This window comes from Monodelphis domestica, chromosome 1 (genome assembly GCF_027887165.1).
Source record: "Monodelphis domestica isolate mMonDom1 chromosome 1, mMonDom1.pri, whole genome shotgun sequence".
In the NCBI taxonomy this organism is placed as follows: Eukaryota; Metazoa; Chordata; class Mammalia; order Didelphimorphia; family Didelphidae; genus Monodelphis; species Monodelphis domestica.
This window is the reverse complement of record NC_077227.1, coordinates 341,283,572-341,302,640: the sequence shown is the minus strand read 5'-3', so window position 1 is coordinate 341,302,640 and position 19,069 is coordinate 341,283,572. Positions and strand designations below refer to the sequence as shown.

Here is a 19,069-nt window from a genome sequence, read left to right as displayed (position 1 = left end):
CCTGTCCCTTTCTCCACTTCCTCCACTTTACAAGAACCAATTGCAAACTTTCAATTTGCTTAGCACGGCCCAACAAGTGACTTGCAAACTCTCTTACTTAGTGTTAAGTAAGGGTGCTTAAGTTTTTGAATGACTAATTTAAAAGTTGCTGATTGATAGACAAAGAAAGTTTCATTCACCCTTCCCAAGTCCCAAGTTCCATAGTCCCAATTCTCGACATTCCCAACAGAATGGGAAGCTTTCCTTTGTCCCAAGCCTTTAACAGCTTTCCCATCAGGGAATCAACAGGAGTTTCCTAACTCTGCCTCCCCTCTGTGCTGCTCCCATTATGAACAATACCACTATCACCCTCTTTACTGGCCTGCCAGGCAAGAATCACAAGGATCAGAGATTTTGAGTAAAAGAAAACTTTTTTTTTCTTTTAAAACCCTTACCTTCTACCTTAGAATCAATACTGTGTATTGGTTCCAAGGTAGAAAAGTGGTAAGGGCTAGGCAATGGGGGTCAAGTGACTTGCCCAGGGTCACAGAGCTAGGAAGTGGCTGAGGACGGATTTGAACCCAGGACCTCCCATCTCTGGGCCTGGCTCTCAATCCACTGAGCTACCCAGATGTCTGCTAAAAGAAGGTTTCTTAAAGTCACTGAGCCCAACTCCTCCTCATTTTACAGACAAGGAACCTGGAGCCATTGAAGAGCCCTAGACCACACAGGGAGTAAGTGACAAACCTGGGATTCGAATCCCAGCCGTCTGACTGCAAAGTCAGTACTCCAGTATACTACGGTGCCTTCCAAATTGGGTCTTTAAGTCAAGGAATTAGGGAAAAGTTCCCTCCCTTCCTAGACCCTTTGGCTTCCTTCCACATCACACCCCGCTTTCATTCCTGACCACTCTTCCTTACCAGGGGCTGCAGAAGGATGTAAGTTTGGAAACCTGGACTCGAGTCATGCTAAAAGGAAGGAAACATGGTTAGCTAACATGAACGGTGCAGACTGGGTGTCACTCACTGCTGCCAGCCAGACCTGCTGAAGGATATATGTTTGGAAACTTTTGCCAGAAAGGAACCCAGTGAAAATGAGCTATTAAACTTGGATATCCTGAAGAAACAATATTTACAGAGGGAACTCCTTAAGCGAACATTCGCCAGTGGAATAACCCTGGTTGAGGAGCTCATGTCTGGGCATTGAATCATGTGCTTAGCCAGCCCCAAACCTCTCTTTTCCTGTTCCCTGAGATGTTCGCATTATCCTGAAAGGGTACTAGAGATGGCTTAGTCAACTGTCCAGCCTGGGACAACAGGGAAATAAGTCACCATCCCCAAGATAGCAAGGACAGCTTCTTCTCTAAAGTATCTCAGAGGAAGTTGTTTGTCATAAGATAATAAACTCTGTGAAATCTTTCCGAAAGGATCTGTTCCCCCTCTTCAATTCCTGCTGGTTTTAAAATGCACCCCCACAAAGCCTAACCCAATTATGTACTAGACTAGAAACTCCTCGAGAACAAGGGCTAGCTTTTCCTTTTCTCTGATCCTCCATGGCTTAGCACAGTGCCTTACTAAATCCTTACTGATTTGATTATCATGTGGTTTGCAGGTAACTTTGAACTTTCTATGTGTTTATAGTATTGTCCTCAGGGATGGAACAATCCAGGTAGCTGTTCACATAATGATAATTACTTATTTTAATCTAGCACTTGTAAAATACTTTACATATATCATCTCATTTGATCCTAACAACGACTCTGTGATTTTATAGATATTATTGCTATTATTTATCTCTACTTTTGTTGTTATTCATTCATGTTTGACCCTTCGTGACTCCTTGGACCATAGCTCTCCAGGAGGCTTTCTTGGCAAGACCAGTGGAGCAGTTTGCCATTTTCTTCTCAGAGGGATCCTTTGGTCAGGCACAGATTATGTGACTTGCCTAGGGTTATACAACTAGGAAATCTGAGGCCAGATTTTATTTTATTTTTATTTTTGAAAAATATATATTCTTAGCTTTGTTTTATTTTTGACATTGTTGTCAGAGTGTTTGCTTTTCTGTGTATGATTTTGCATCACTTCAAATAAGCTTTTACATTTTTGGGGGGCTTCATATTTATTCTTTCTGTGTCACCATAATATTCTGTCACATAAATACAGTGATTTTTTTTATCCAGTCTCTGTTAGACAAAGAATATTTCCAATTTTTGATATTAACAAAGTAATTATAACTATTTTTAGATAATTTTTTTATTATTTTTCTCTTTTGAGCAAAGTTGAAGTGATAGGATTATTCATTTTACAACTCATTACACATTTTCATATTTGACCTCCCCAAAGTCAACACCAGTCAGTCTACACTACTATTAAGTATTGAAGAGAGACAGTGTCGGGCAGTAGAGTCTTGGGCCTAGAACTGGGAAAACCCTGGTTCAGATCTTGCCTGACCGTGCCCTATAGTTCATCTGAATCACAATTACCTAATCTGTAAAATGGAAGCAATAATACCCTAGGAGCCTTCCACATTAAACCGAACCATGGCTCAACTGAAGTAATATATATAAAACTTTTGTTGTTATTCAGTCATGTCCCACTCCTTGTGACTCCACATTTGGTGTTTTCTTAGCAAAGATCCTGGAATATTTGCCATTTCCTTCTCCAGCTCATTTGACAGATAAGGAAACTGAGGTAAATAGGATTAAGTGACTTGACCAACATCACCCAGCTAGTAAGCCTGTCTGAGGCTGGATTTGAACTCAGGAAAATGAGTCTGCCTGACTTCTAACCTGGCATTTTACCCACGACACAACCTAGGTCCCTCAAATTATATAAAATGCTATATAAATGTAAGTTATTGTCATTACTCTTCCTTCACAACCTGCCTACATTAAATATTATCAGTTTCCTTACTATTTTTGCCTACTTAGTGGGAAAGAGATTGTAGCTCTCTCTTTTTACATATTAGGAAACTGAGTCTCCCAGGGACCAAGTATTTAATCCATGACTATATACTTACCAAATTCTGGTTCCCAATCCTTTGCTCTGGTCACTGTGCCAGGCTTCCTATGGCCACAGATTGTAACTTCTGTCCCACTAGCCATGCATCCAACCACTCTCTGTCACAAAGTGGCCAGGCACGTGTTTATTCATCCCCATCACAGAATGCAGAATTCCACTCATGAGCATCACTAGTTTCATCTCCTATAAGACATGTTAGCCTAAGAACACCAAGTAGATTTTTTTGTTCTCCCTGACCATGTAGAACATATCGAGTTGATGAAGTGGTGGTGCGGTTAAAAGAATGTTGGATTTGGAGTCAAAGGTTCAAATCCCAGATTTGCCATTTGTTACCTGTGTGATTTTGGGCAGGTCATTGAACCCTTTTGAGGCTTTATGTTCCTCATCTGTAAAATGTGGGGTTGTATTCTTTCTGACTCCAAATCTGATGCCCTAAGGAGGAAATAGATTAAATGAATGTTTACTCATTTCCTTTCAATTAACTTTTTAACTTCTAGTCACTAAAAAAAGAAAAAAAAATCCATATTAAAGGCCCAAGTCCCAATAGCTAAGATTTGCTGGGAAGAAAGCAAATTTCATATCCTTTACCTTTTAAAAATTTTCCTTAGTGCTGATCAAAGTCAGAGTTGTGTTAGTAAATGTTTAACAATCAGCTGGGGAGGAGTATCTTTTTTTAAATTTTATTTAGTCGATTTAGAACATTATTCTTTGACTACAAGAATCATATTTTTTCTCTCCCTCCCCTCCTCCCACCCCCTCCCACAGCTGATGCACAATTCCACTGGATTTAACATGTGTCATTGATCAAGACCTATTTCCATGTTGTTGATGTTTGCACTAGGATATTTATTTAGATTCTACATCCCCAATCATATTCCCCTCAACCCATGTAATCAAGCAGTTGTTTTTCTTTGGTGTTTCTAGGGAAGAGTATCTTTTAAAAAAGTTTTAAATTTAATCTTAATCCACATTTTAAAGTTTGATCTCTCTTATTCATACTTTCTTCATCATTTTAAGTCTAGGAAATCTACAAAACAGCCCTGATTTTGCCAATTTCCAGAATATATGTTCTCACATTGACAATTTTAACAATTGGCTCCCAGCATGAACCTGCTCTAGCACATCCCTGACAAAGTTAAGGAAAACTTCAGATTATAGATCTACCATTGTCACACAGTCCTTGCCACCTTGTCTTGTCACCTAGGCACTGAGATAGAGTAATACCCAAAGTAAGAGGTCTATTTAAAAAAAAAAAAAGGCCAAGGTTCTATTCTCATTAAGCATACTGCAGGCAACTTTTCTTACTCCATGTCTTATTAAGGATAATCAATAAAGCAGGAAGTGGGAGATACTAGGATTCATTTGTTCGTTTGTTTTTAAACTCCTACCTTCCTTCTTAGAATCAATGCTAAGTATTAATTCCAAGACAAAAGAGAGGTAAGGGCTAGACAGTAGAGGTTAAGTGACTTGCCCAGAGTCACTGAGTATCTGAGGCCAGATTTGAAGCCAGGATTGGTTCTGAAGCTACTAAACTACCCAGATGCCCCCTAGGGTTTGTCTTGAATTCAGATCTTCACATGCAAAACTCCCAAGAACCTTCTTTCCAGGGGCTCCCTGAGTATATTCACTCAGTAAACATATATTGAGCTCCTATTGTGTGCCAAGATGTAGCACCCATAACATACAAAGCTACCCAACACCCAATAGCTGTCCTGGGGGTATATCTATCAGTGTGTCTCAAGGCATATTTTTTTTAAGCAGAGAACTCCCAAATAACTGCTTTGTATTCCCACTCAGACATTTTACTCCTGCCTGTTTCAGAGCCAGGGAGCTACAGACGCTATGGTTTAGCCAAACCACATGATGGGTAGTTTCCTTATGTTCCAGGTACAGAGACCCATACTGTTTGGCAGGGGCCCCCTTCCATTCAGAGAAAAAGTAAGTATTAGGTTTTTCAAAAATTGGTTGAATCCAAATCTCCCCTTCCATATCCAGAGAAAGCTAGCCATGAAAAGATAAAAATACTTTCCACACAGAGCAGAACCTGTCGGGGCTGAATTCTTTGCTATGCTCTATATCCCATATATATCTGGATCGTAGAATTCGAAAAGGGTTAATGAAGTTTCTGCCCTATTGTTACTAGGATAGAAAGGATCTTAGAACATAGAACACAATGTCAGCACCAGAAGGGACCTTAGAACATGGAATGTCCATTCTAGAAGGGACCTTAGAACATGGAATGCCAGAACTGAAAGGGATGTTAGTCCATAGAATGTCAGTTCTAGAAGGGATTTTTATAGAACATAAAATGTCAAAGCTGGAAGGGACATCCTTTAGAACATAGAACACAGAATGTCAGCACTGGAAGGGACTTTAGAATATAGAATGTCAGTTTTAGAAGGGACCTTAGAACATAAAATGCCAGAACTGGAAGGGACCTTAGAACATAGAATGTCAAAGCTGGGAAGGACCTTAGAACATAGAATGTCAAAGCTGGGAAGGACCTTAGAACATAGAATGTCAAAGCTGGAAAGGACCTTAGAACATAGAATGTCAAAGCTGGAAAGGACCTTAGAACATAGAATGTCAAAGCTGGAAAGGACCTTAGAACATAGAATGTCAAAGCTGGAAAGGACCTTAGAACATAGAAATCAGAATGTCAACACTGAAAGATCATTTATTCCAACTGTTTCATTGTACAATGTTTGGGAAGTGGGGAGGAAAGGAGAGGAATCCAGAGGAAAAGTAACACTGTGAAGCTTCTTGCTAAACAGGGTACAGAGATTTCTAAATTAGTGTAGAATCATTTGTTAATTCCCTAAACTCACTTTCTTTGGAGGGGGAAGGAAAAAGAGGTTCTATTTCTATGTTTTTATTATTTTGGGTCTCATCCTCAAGGGCTTTGGGATATGAATGAGTCTAATTTTCCGTGGCTCACCGTCGCTGCTACTTGGTCGTATCTGTAACAGCTAGGTGTTTATTTACTTTTCTTGTTTTATTTTTATTTCAGTTCAACTGCAGCTGAGCACGGAAAGTGTGGGTGAGGTGTATATAAAGAGCACTGAGTCTGGCCAGTATTTGGCTATGGACACCGATGGACTTTTATATGGCTCAGTAAGTATGAGGTTTACGTGGTACCAGACACAGGGAAGTTTTGAGGTTTCCAGAAATCTTGTAGTATTGAGTAATGTAACACAGAAGCAACAATTAGTCTCTGTTTGTTATTTTTCCAAATGGATTCCCACCCCCTACCCTGCTTTATTTTAGGTTTAAAAAAAATTAAAGAGTTTGCAGAACTCTCTCAAAACACTGAAATATATTATCATGCACATCTGGAAGAGGAAACATTGAGGGAAGCTTTTGTTGGGGTTAACCAGTCACCCACTTGTGGGGCATGATTGAATTCTATAAGCATTTTAAAAAATTGTTTCTTTTTTTTCTTCCAACTTTCACAAAACCAAATAAAATAAACATTTCTTTATACAAAAAAAAGACGACATAAATTAAATCACAACTCTCTTATATGTTTAGCTTACTTTTCTTCTTATCTGCATAATAAATTCCATCAACAAGTATCCCAGTCCCTCCCTCCCTTCCCCACTTCACAGATGGCATCTTCTGGAAGACCAAAATATTCATACAAATTAAGTCTTTCATGTTTTCAACTTTCAAATCACTCTCTGGAGGCAACATTCACAATTTATTCTTCCAGTGTTACTTCTATAGCTGTGTATAATGTTCTCTCGGTTCTATTCTTTTCACTGTTCATTATCCCACGTAGTTCTTTCCAAGTTTTTAAAAAATTAATCTGTCCATCACTTCTTATGGCATAGTTGTATCCCATCACAATTATCTACCACAATTTGTTTAACCATTCCCCATTTGATATTTATAAGCATTTTTGAAAGGTCCTAACTATAGGATTGCCATTTCCCTAGGCAATACACCTTTTAGAATTTTCTACATGCGTAAATCTCAAGATTCAAGATGGATTAATATTTTCCCATTAGTTTATAGGCCAAACTTAGGACTTTTAGCACTATCTTGTTCTGTTTCTAAAAGTTGTTATTTATACACTTTATTTTTATACCAACATTATTTCTGAATATCTCTCTCCTTTTTCTCCTAGCAAAGCAAGTCATGCCCTGTATCAAAATAAATTTAAAAAGAAGAGGAGGGCCATTTATAACAATAATAATAGCTAACATTTATATAGTGTTTTAAAGTTTACTAGACATTTCAGATATATTTTCTCATTTGATACAACAACCCTTTGAGCCAGACTCTATTATGCCCATTTTATAGATGAGGAAACTGAGTCTGAGAACGGTTGTTTTGTTTATAATTATATTTTTAATATGTATCTGAGGCAGAGATTGAACCTAGGTCTTCCTAACTCTTAGATCAGTGCTCTGTTGATCACTTAAATTTAACCAACGTATCAATTAAGTCTGATGATTAAATTATTTTCCCACAATCCTCCCTTCCCTATGAAAAGAGGAGAGGGGGCTTTGCTCAACTTTTTTCTAGGGTCAAATTTCTTAATCATTATAATAATACTATTCAGTTTGGAGATTTTTGTTATTTCCATTTCCATTGTTGCAGTCATTGAATAATAATAGTTTTCCTCTTTCTACTTCATTCTCCATCAGGAAAGTCAGTAGTGTAGTAGATAGAGCATCTGGTCTGGAGTCAGGAAAACCCAAGTTCAAGTCTAGCCTCAACTTTGGGCAAGTCACTTAACTTCTATTTGCTTCCATTTCCTCATCTGTAAAATGGGGATAATAGTAGCATCTTCCTCCCAGGGCTATTGTGAGGATCAGATGAGATAATTGTAAAGCGTTTAGTACGGTGCCTGGTACATACTAAATGTTATAGAAATATTAGCTATCTAATTAGCTATATGTCCTGGGATATTTTATTCTGCATTTGACAATGTAAATTCTTCATATTCATTGTCTCCTATAGCACATAGTTCATTATTTTGAGGTACTATAATTTGTCTCACCATTCTTCAATCAATACCTTGTTTCTAGTTTTTTGCTGCTTTTACCAAGAAAAGAAAAAAGAGAAATGCTGCTTAAGACAATTTTGGTATATGTGAGACCTTTTTTCCCCTGGAATTGACCTTGGGTATATTTTCTTCCTCTCTCCCTCCCTCCCTCCCTTCCTTCCTTTCTTGCTCTCTCCCTCTTTCTCTCTTATTTGTCTATTCTTTCATATTATAACTGAAAAATTGATTTTTTGAACACTTCTAAGACTTTGTATTTATTAAATTTCATCTGACTTAGACATGACTTAATGCTCCACCAAAATATGACCCACAGATCAACTCTGTCCTTTGCCTGTTTTTATACATGCTTTTATATGTCTAAGAAGCTAAGATTCTATTAAATAAAAAAAATTTAAATGTAAAAAAACAAAAACAAAAACCCAAACACTTAGCTTGCAAGCCACATAAAAACAGATGGCAGGCTAGATTTGACCCATGGATCCTAGTTTGCTAATCTCTTCTCTAAACTATCAAGATCCTTTTAAAATCCTGACCTTTCATCCAGTGTATTAAGTATCCCTCTGTGCCTGGATGTGATATAGGCTTCTTAAGCCCAACAGAGTCAAAACCACACTCATCATCTTTCTCCCTGAACCTAATCCTCTTCCTTACTTCTTATTTCTGTGTTGGGCAACATTTTTTTTCTCCAGTGAACCCCATTCACAATTTTGAATATTCTTACCTTTTCACTCTTAGTCTCCTCTTCCCATTCAATCAGTTGCTAAGTCTTATTAATTTTCCCTTCCTTTTTCCTTTCCTTTCCTTTCCTTTCCTTTCCTTTCCTTTCCTTTCCTTTCCTTTCCTTTCCTTTCCTTTCCTTTCCTTTCCTTTCCTTTCCTTTCCTTTCCTTTCCTTTCCTTTCCTTTCCTTTCCTTTCCTTTCCTTTCCTTTCCTTTCCTCTTTCTAAACCCTACCCTTACTAAGTATTGGTTCCAAGGCAGAAGAGCAGGAATGGCTAGGCAATGGTAGTTGTGACTGCCCAGGGTCACACAGTTAGGAAGTGTCTGAGGTCAAATTTGAACCGGGGACTTCCCATTTCTAGGTTTGGCTTTCCATCCCTTGAGCCACCTAGTTGTCCCTAATTTCACCTTTTCAATATCACTCACATTGATACCTCCAATCCCCATTCATACTATATAATTGTACAAGCCAGGTCCTAACTGTTTCTTGCCTACACATTTGCAGTATCCTCTTAATTGGCTTCCTTTTCTTGGTCTCTTCCCTCTATAATCTAATTATTGAAGTCATATTCCTTAAGCACAGATCTCAACATGTCACCTCTCTCCCTGACCTTCAATGGTTCCCTTCTCATGCTTATTATCCCCTAGATAATTTCCTGACCCTTTGGACTTTTCTGCCCCTATTTCAACTGTCCTCTCACCCCAGAAATGCTTTAGTTAATTCCTTCCTGGAACTTCTGTTTGAGGAAATATTGATGTGATCCATGTGCATTTTTCTCCTGGCTCCTCTTCTGACTCTCCAGACTCATACCTTACTCCATTCCCCTCTCCTTTCAGCTCCCTTTTGTGGTTTGTCTTCCCCTACTAGAAAGTAAGCTCCTTGAGGGTAAGGATTATCTTTCTTTCTGCTGGTATCATTGAGCACCATGCCGGACACATGTTGTGGTTGTTGTTCTTTCATTTCAGTTGTGTACTACTCTTCATGAACCCATTTGGGATTTTTTTGTCAAAAATACTAGAGTAGTTTGCCATTTTCTTCTCCTACTTATTTTACAGATAAGGAAACTGAGGCAAATAGGGTTAAGTGACCTGTCCAGGGTCACACAGTTCTGAGTCTAAACTCAGAAAGAAGAATTTGATCTCAGGAAGAAGAGTCTTCTTAACTCCAGACCAGGTGATCATATACTGTGCCATCTAGCTTGCACATAGTAAACACTTAATAAATGCCTTTATCCATCTATATAATCTCTTTTTATTACTGCTAAGATGAAATATAAACCCCCTTTATGGCACTTAAAGCTGTTTGCAAACTATTCCCATCCTACCTTTCTAGGCTTCTTACACCTTATTCTCTTCACATATTTATAGTCTAGCCATACTCACCAGCTTGGTGTTCCTTCCACTAAATATTCTATTTTCTACTTCCATGATTTTGCTTTGGTTTTCTCGCCAGGTGATAAATTTTCCCTATCCTCTCCCTTTTAGAATTCCTTGTTTTCTTTAAGATTCAGCTTGGGACAGCTAGGTGTCTCAGTAGATAGAGGACTAGGCTTGAAGATAGAAGGTCCTGGGTTCAAATTTAAGCTCAGATACTTCCTAATTGTGTGACCCAGGGAAAATCCCTTAACCCCAATTTCCCAGCCCTTACTGCTTTTTTGCCTTGGAACCTGTTCTAAGACAGAAGGTTTAAAAAATAAAAAAGATTTGGCTCAGACTCCATTTTTATGTGAAGCCTTTCCTAATCCACCCCACCTGCTACTACTTTCCCTCCCAAAATTACTTCATATTCATTTTGTATATATTTGTGTCAATATGTGTAGTCCCCTCCGTTAGACTATAAGTTCCTTGAGAGCAGAGACTCTTTTGCTTTTGACTTTGTCTCTCTAGTACTTAAAACATATTAGGTACCTAGTAAATGTTTATTAATTGATTCAACAAATTCCCAATTATACTATGATCTAAGAAATATTTCTCCCTCTTTTCCAGACGAAAAGCATTAGAAGTTTTGTCAAATACTTGTCTAAAGTCTAGTCAAATTATACCTTCAATATTCTGATTTACCAGTCTAACAGACTCACAAAAGGAAGTAAGATCAGCTTGTTATGAGTGTTCTTGATGGAGCCATGCTTCCTCTTTGTATCTACTACTTCCTCTTCTAGATTTTCACTGATTATCCCTTTAATCATATGTTATGTAATATTCCTAAGAATCAGTCAATGTCATTCGTTTGTAGCCTAGTTGGTAGGCTCCATTCTCTTCTGTTTTAAAACAATTAGTATATTTGCTCTTTTCTTGTCCTGAAGTACTTCTCCAAATCGCCACTGTCTTTCAGATCATGCTTTGGTCATTTTAACTTTCCTAGAGGTGACACTAATTGCTGAATCTCTAGTCAGGATATGAATCAAGATCTCATGTAGCATCTTTGTTTCTTCAGGCATCTTGTATTCAAAGCTTGAGTTCCTCAAAACCTTTGAATTTTTATAGACAAAAAAAGATACTAGGACCTTAATGTTGGGATTAAATCAGGGAAATCAACTATTCATTGAATACATTAGTGGTCTTTGCAAAATTTTGAGGTTTTTTTCAGGCTTGGAAGAGTCAATGCTGATTGAAATTTTCAAGAAACCTTGACTAAGGGGTTCAAGGACAGATTCCAAGAGTTTGTGGGACCACTGGATTTAGGAGGAGTAACAGCTGTGACTGTGCAGTTTAGTGGATTGGAGATTTGCAGGAGGAACTGGAGAATAGGAAAAGAAAAGAGAAGTCTAGAACTCAGGCCACTTAGAGCCAGTAAGAGCCTCCTGGTCTATGGAAATATCAATGCAGCCATTGCCTCTATTATAGAGGTGGAGAATCATGTCACCTGACTTGGCGATATTTATGAAGGCTGTACAAGTGGGGATTTTTATATAGGGGTAATAATAATAAATACTTTTATAATGCTTACTCTGTACAAACACAGTCTGAGAACTTTATATTTATTATCTCATTTGATCTTCGCAACAACCCTGAGAGGTGCTGTTATGATCTCTATTTTCCAGATGAGAAAACAAGTCAAGTGACTTGCCCAAGATCACATAGCTAGTGTCTGAGGCTAAATTTGAACCCAGATCTTCCTGACTCCAAGCTCTGCAGTCCATTCACTACACTAAGTGCTTAATGATATTGGTTGTTGGTGAAAAGTAGTTCAAAGATAGTGAACTCCACCAATTCTTGGGCTTATTCAGTCTTGCTCCTGGATTGACTTGTAAGTCAGTTAGGGACAGTTAGGGAGTTTCAAGGAAACGCCTCCCACCAACCAGCTCCAGCTCTCATCCTTTGTAGTTTTGTTAAGTAATAACAATGATGAGAGTTACTGTTTATATGGTTTATATATATATGTAAAATGTTTATATAATTTATAGATTTGCAAAGTATTTTACAAGCATGAACTCATTTTATCTTTACACCAAACTCTGGGAAGTAGTTGCTATTATTATCTTCATTTTATAGATAAGGAAACTGAGGCAGACAGAAGTGAAGTGACTTGCTTGGGGTCATATATAACTTGTAAGTGACTGAGACTGGATTTGAATTCAGGTCTTCTTGACTCCAGATCCAGGACTTGACTTTATCTACTATGCCACCTAGCTGCCTCTAATTAGAGTCCCTGGAACAATTTCAAACTTCAGACTACTGCCCCAGGGACACAGTAAGAATTAAAATGAACTTTAGACCACATTTCAGATAAAAGTTTAGACCGGGGTAAACAAAGCAGGAAAACAAGTTAAAAAGATAGACTTTAAATGCTTAAATTGGTGGTAGAGGGAAGTCCTTCAGCTAAGATAGCAATGTGAAAGAAGAAAGAAACCCAGCACTCTGAACAAATATATGAAAAGGGCCTCAGAATGACCAGTGATAAAGAGAGTAATAAAGAAGCATAGTTAAGTTCCTTTATCCACTGCAAAATTCCATAAAAAGGAAAATCAGAAACTGATCCAATCTGGTTGAGGGAGTTATACCAAGGGAGCCACGAGAAGCTCAGACAAATGCAGAAGTTAGCCTAAACAGGGAGAGTCATCATGACAGGGAGGCCAGAAGATGCTCAAGTACGGAGGCTAAAAGCCAGCAGAAGAGTAGGGGCTGAGCCAGCAAAGGCAGCACAGACTCTCATAAACAAAACTGAAGCCAGCTGGTACATTGAACAGGGCAGCCACAAGACAACAGGAACTTTAGTAATTGGGAACCTGAGGCCATATCCCAGGCCTAATCTGCCAAAATAGAAGCAGTGGACAGGAGTCTCAGTATTCACTGCTCAAGGAGATGGGACCTGGCTGTGCACTCTTTGGAGCACCAGGAGCCATAGCAATAAACACGGCACTCGGTGCCTGAGTACCAGCACAAACATTGCCGTGCAGGAAGCCCAAGACCAGTCTGAGCCCCAATATTTCAGTAGGGTCTGTTAGGGCCACAGCAAAGGATTAAACCAACTCCCAAATAGAGGACAATGCTAGGAGACGGAGTCAGAGGTAGAGCTAGACCATCACCTGCAATGGACCAGTAGGAGTCTAAGATAGAAACCAGAGATTGAGGCAGAGGGCAAGTGTCAGCTATTCCATCCAGATTATACACACCAGAGAGGAACAAACCAAGATCTATTCAACCCATTCAAGAGAGCCAGTGAGGGCTGACCTGACAATATGAGTAAACAGAAGAAAACACTGAGCATAATGAAAATATACTATGGGTTAAGGGACATAATAGAGGTAAACCCAGATAAAGAGAGTTATTCTATAACAACGAAAAGAATTTTAGAGAAAAGAGATGATTTTTCTGGAAGAACAGAAGAGTTATTAGAAAGGATGAAGAGCTAAAATAAAAAGAAATAATAAGGAAAATTAGAGTTTAGGAAGAAAAAATTGAAAAGCAGACAAATAGCTTAGAATAAAAGGTGTGTGCGGCTAAAGTAGGATTGGATAGTAGGTAATACAAAAATAATAAATTTAGATACTGTGATGTCAGGATGTTTGAAAGTATATCTATATATGTTGAAGTCCCATAGTATGATGGCATGACTTGAGGAGGAAAGAATGACTGTAAAGCCAGGCATTGCACTCATTTAGAAAAGAAGGGGAGAATCATAGAGACTACTAGATAATAACTACCCAGATTTTTTAATTAGTGGTTAATATAGATTGGCAGTGAGGTGGTACAGTAGATAGAGGGCCAGGCCTGAAGTCAGGAAAACTCTGAGGTCAAATCTGGTCTCACTAGCTATGTGACTCTGGGAAAGTCACTTAATTCTGTTTGCCTCAGTTTCCTCATCTATAAAATGAACTGGAGAAGGAAATGACAAACCACTCCAGTATCTTTGCCAAGAAAACTCTAATTGGGATCATGAAGAATCAAACACAACTGAAAAATGCCTAAAACTTTTGTTGTTAAGTGAACCACAAAAGAGGAGGAATTGTACTAAGTGATGGTGTTGGAGGAATAACTTGGAAATGGCAGTGAGGAGCAAGGAATGCTCCATCTTCCTTATTTGGAAGTGGATGGGGAATGTTGAATGGAAGAGTAGCCAGTCCTGGAAAGATAGATCAGGGAGGCTGTGTCATCAGGAGGAAGTCAGGTCTGAATGAGAGTCAGAAGACAGAAGAAATGTAAAAGGAAAAGATTTAAGATAAAAGCAAGTTTGTTCTTTAGGGAGCAGGCATTCCAGAGAGCATGGTAGAAGCTAAAGGTAGCTTTAGAATGGAACATCCTGCCCACATCCTAGAGGAGGTAGGGATCTGATAGAGGGAGATAGAGAATGAGATTTGAATAATAACAACTTGGGATTTGTAATCTTTGATATGGGGAAGGTCCAATGGAAAGAGTTCATTAATCATTAAATAAGCATTGATAAATGAGTTTATGTAGGTGTTTATTGTCTATAGGCATTTGGTATCAAGGTAGAGTTCTTTGAGGGCCTTAGGCAGGTCAGATGAGGACATTGGTGCTGGGAGCTGAAGGAATGGTGCTATTCCCTATTCTTCAAGGAGGGAGACTAAGTTGGAGACTTGGTAGTATGATCTTTTCACTTCTTCCTTAAAAGGAGGGAATCTGGTACTCAATGAAATAGTGTTTGTGCTCTCTCTGAAAGAAGTTGGAGACCAGAAAGGAGCTCCATTGTGATGGAATCACATTTTATCCCTCTACACACATCAAAGCCAGGAGATGGGTGTATGATGGAATGACATTTCTCTTCTTTCCAAGGAGATCTGATGTTGAGTTCACACGAACTAGGTTTGATCCCAGGGACTTGATTTCAAAGGATCATTTTCTTTCTTTGGCTGAAGTGTTCTTGGAAAATCTCAAAATATACTCATGATGTAATTCATATCGCCATTGCCTACACAATAACCTCAAGTACTAAATTCATGTCTGGTATGGGACAACCTTTATTTCACCCCTATGGATATTGTATAAGATGCAAAGGACCAGCAGGTTTCTCGAGCCAGATCAATAGACTCTCACTGATTGTCAGAAAGCAGCAAATGCTACACATCAGGGCTTGATTTATAGTTTCATTGATTGTCTAGACTTAACAAAGTGATGGAGAAAATGTCAGAGTAATCTTAAAAGCGGGTTTTTAGTATATTTTTTCTGAAGAACCACTTGTAAAAAATTTGCTAGTACACCCCTGAAAATGACTTATAAGGAGCCACCAAATAGAAAGAAACATAAACACAAAAAGCATTCAAGTTACCCTTCAGCATTTTCCTAACTTTGGGTCTCAGAAGGGAACCAAATTTGGGTTGAGGTCACTTTTAAGGCAATAATCTGACAACATAGCAAAATCTCTTCTCCCTTAGGGTCATACTCAATCCCTTCTAGTCTCACAGTTCCTGTGATTTCTAAATAAATATATATTGATCCCTCTCCTATCATGGGGGTTATATTCCAGAGACCCCTGCAATAGGTGAAAATCTGTGAAGTAGTGGGAGAGCAAATAGACAGATGCTACAGTCACTGAGCCAATCAGTGGGCCAAGATGCAGAACACAGTGCTGTGGTTGGTTGTGGATGTGGTTCCATCAGTCAATAGTGTACAATCTCACATTAGCAAACTTGTACAAGCAGTAGTGATGTACTGCATTTCCACTGTGTACAGTATGGTATTCATCTGCAAAATCCCATGATATAGCAAAAATTCCATGATACTGAATTAGATATATATTTTTTAAACCCACGATACAGTGAAGTCTCAATAAATGAATCATGATATAGTAAGGGACGACTGTATATTGGGAACTACTGAACAAGTAATCCCCTTTCTGCTACACCAATATTGTCTGAGTAACTCCTTAGCTTTGTTCTTCTAGTTGGACACTGGTAGGAACTATGTGGACTACCCTCTTGCAGGTTGGTGGTTCAGTGAATAGAGGAGCATTATGCCCAGAGTCAAGAGGACCTGAATTTGAATATGGTCCCATACATTTACTAGTTCTGTGGGCATGGGCAAGTCAACTTAGCATTTGTCTGTTCCAGTTTCCTCAACTATAAAATAGGAATGATGATAGCAACTACCTTCATTAAGAGGAAAAAATGAGATAGTATTTGTTTTTATTTACAAATTAATTTTTTGTTAGCATTATCAAAATTTTCAATTATCTCCCTCCCTTCTCTCTTTGTGCTAGAGGAGGCATCACTTGATGAAAAAGAAATTATATGTATGTGCAAATAAACCATGTCTTTTATATTTCTATTTATCAATTCTTTTTCTGGAGGTAGACATTTACAAGTTATTCTTCAAACATTGATCCTCTAGTTGTTTACAATGTTCTTTTGGTTCTGTTTGTTTCACTTTTCATGATTTCATGTAGGTTTTTTCATTTAAATAAAATTAACCTGCTCATCATAGTAATATTCCATCACAATCATATGCCACAACTTGTTCAGACATTCCCCAATTGATGGGCATCCCCTCAATTTCCAGTGTATTGCCACCATAAAGGAGCTGCTATAAATATTTTAGAACATATAGACTCTTCTCCTTTTCCCCTGATCACCTTAGGATACAGACTCAACAGTAGTATTACTGGATCAAAGAATATACACAATTATAATTCTTTGGACATAATTTCAGATTGCTCTCTTAAAAGGTTGAATCAGTTCATAGTTCCACACTAACAGTTTATTTTTCCACAACATGAGGCACTATTTGCAAAGTACTTAGCTCAGTAACTGGTATGTAGTAGTACTAAATAAATGCTTTTTTTCCTTTTTTCTTTCTTTCTAGCAAGGAGTATTTGGCATCAGGATATCTCTTTCTAAAGGTCCAGGTCCCATACTTTTGAACTCATGAGCTCTTAAGCCCATAAGATAATTCCCAGATTGGACTTTTACTTAGGCATGCCTGCTTCTGCCACATGTTTCTGCAGGAAATATCTCTGTGTTCCAGTGGCTGCCATAAGCAATATTGGGAAAAACTTACTCAGTATCTCTCCTTACAGACTATGTTCAAGCATGTCTATCAATGCCATTTTCTCTAGCTATATATAAGTGGCAATCAAGTACTCTGGATGGAGGTGACAAAGATTGAAATTCCTCCATTTAACCTTTTCTTGCACTCTATTTTTTTTATTTTATCTTCCCAATTACATATAATAATCTTTTATATACATTTTCCATAATTATAATATTCATATTGTCCCCCTCCATAAAATGGTAAGCAATTTGTTCTAGATTATACATGTGTGATATTACAAAACATATTTCCATTCTGGTCATGTTGTGATAGAATACTTATATAAAACCAAAATCCAGAAATAACAACACACAAAGTGAAAAATAGTATGTTCTGATCTGCATTCAGACTCATTAATTTTCTGGATGAGGGTAGCATTATTTGTCATGTCTTTCACAATTGTCTCAGATCATGGTATTGCTGATAATAATTGTCTTTCACAGTTGATCATTTTACTGTATAATATTCTCCTGCTTCTGCTCACTTCATTCTACATCAATTCATGCAAATCTTCCCAGTTTTTTCTGAGATCGTTCCAGTCATTACTTCTTATAATGCATCACAGTCATATACCCCAGTTGGTTCAACCATTCCCCAATTGATGGACATCCCCTCAATTTCCAATTCTTTACCACTACAAAAAGAGTGACTATAAACCTTTTTGTACAAATGGGTCCCCCCATCACACATTTTATATTTCTTTGGTGTAGACTTAGTAATGTTATTACAAGATCAAAGAATATGCACAGCTTTATAGCCTATTAGGCTTAGTTCTAAATTGTCCTCCAAAATGGTTGGATCAATTCATAACTCCACCAACAAGGCACTATTGTCCCAATTTTCCCCCATCTCTTCCAACATTTATCATTTTCATTTACTGTCATATTAATCAATATGATAGGCATGAGGTGGTTTTGTTTTAATTTGCATTTCTCTAATCAAGAGTGATTTAGAACATTTTTTCATATGACTATAAATACCTTTGATTTCTTCATCTGAAAACTGCCTGTTTGAGGAATGACTTGTATTCTTAATAAATTTGACTCAATTCTCTACATATTTGAGAAATGAGGCCTTTATCAGAGAAACTTATTGTAAAATTCCACTTCTGCACTCCTGTTTATTTTTTCTCTTCTAATATTGTTTACATTGGTTTTGTTTGTGTAAAACCTTTTAAATTTAATATCATAAAATTTACTCATTTTGTACTTTGTATTTTCCTCTGTTCTATTTCCCCCTTTTGTTCCTACTCATTCTCTCTCCTTGCTCACAAGTCCTTCCTCACAAGTGTTTACTTCTGACTACTACCTCCCCCAAATCACTCTCACTTTTATTAGCTACTCCAACTTTTTTTTTTATTTCCCACCCACTTCCTTATAGGGTAAGCTATATTTCTATACCCAAATGATTATGGATATTATTCTCTCTTTGAGCTAAGAGCAATGAGAGTAAGGTTTAAGTGTTGCCTCCCCTCTAGTAAAATACCTTTTTCATACCTTTCCAGGTGAGATCATTTACCCCACATTACCTTTACCTTCACTCTTCACTCAATGCAATATTCTTTTTCTTGCCTTGATTTTTTTAGATAGGTCATCACAATCAATTTATTCCTGCACCTTTAGTCTCTATATATAATCCGTATACTACTTCTAACTGCCCTGATAATGATAAAATTCTTAGGACTTACAAGTATCATCTTCCCTTACAGAAATGTAAACAGTTTGACCTCATTGAATCTCTTAAGTTTTCTCTTTCCTGTTTACCTTTTTATGCATCTCATGAGTCTTATATTTGAACATCATATTTTCTGTTCAGGTCTAGTCTTTTCATTATGAATGCTTGGAAATTCT

The 19,069-nt window shown here is 37.7% G+C and overlaps 1 protein-coding gene across 4 annotated transcripts in view; it reads left to right on the top strand.

Annotated features, from left to right (window-relative positions):
- FGF1 (fibroblast growth factor 1) overlaps nucleotides 1-19,069 on the top strand; it is a 167,411-nt gene that overhangs the window by 131,461 nt on the left and 16,881 nt on the right. For all 4 annotated transcript variants that reach the window (XM_056821848.1, XM_007473807.3, XM_007473805.2 and 1 more), the window contains one exon: nucleotides 6,010-6,113. In XM_056821848.1, the coding sequence (XP_056677826.1) occupies nucleotides 6,010-6,113 (104 nt within the window). The remainder of the gene's footprint in view (nucleotides 1-6,009; nucleotides 6,114-19,069) is intronic.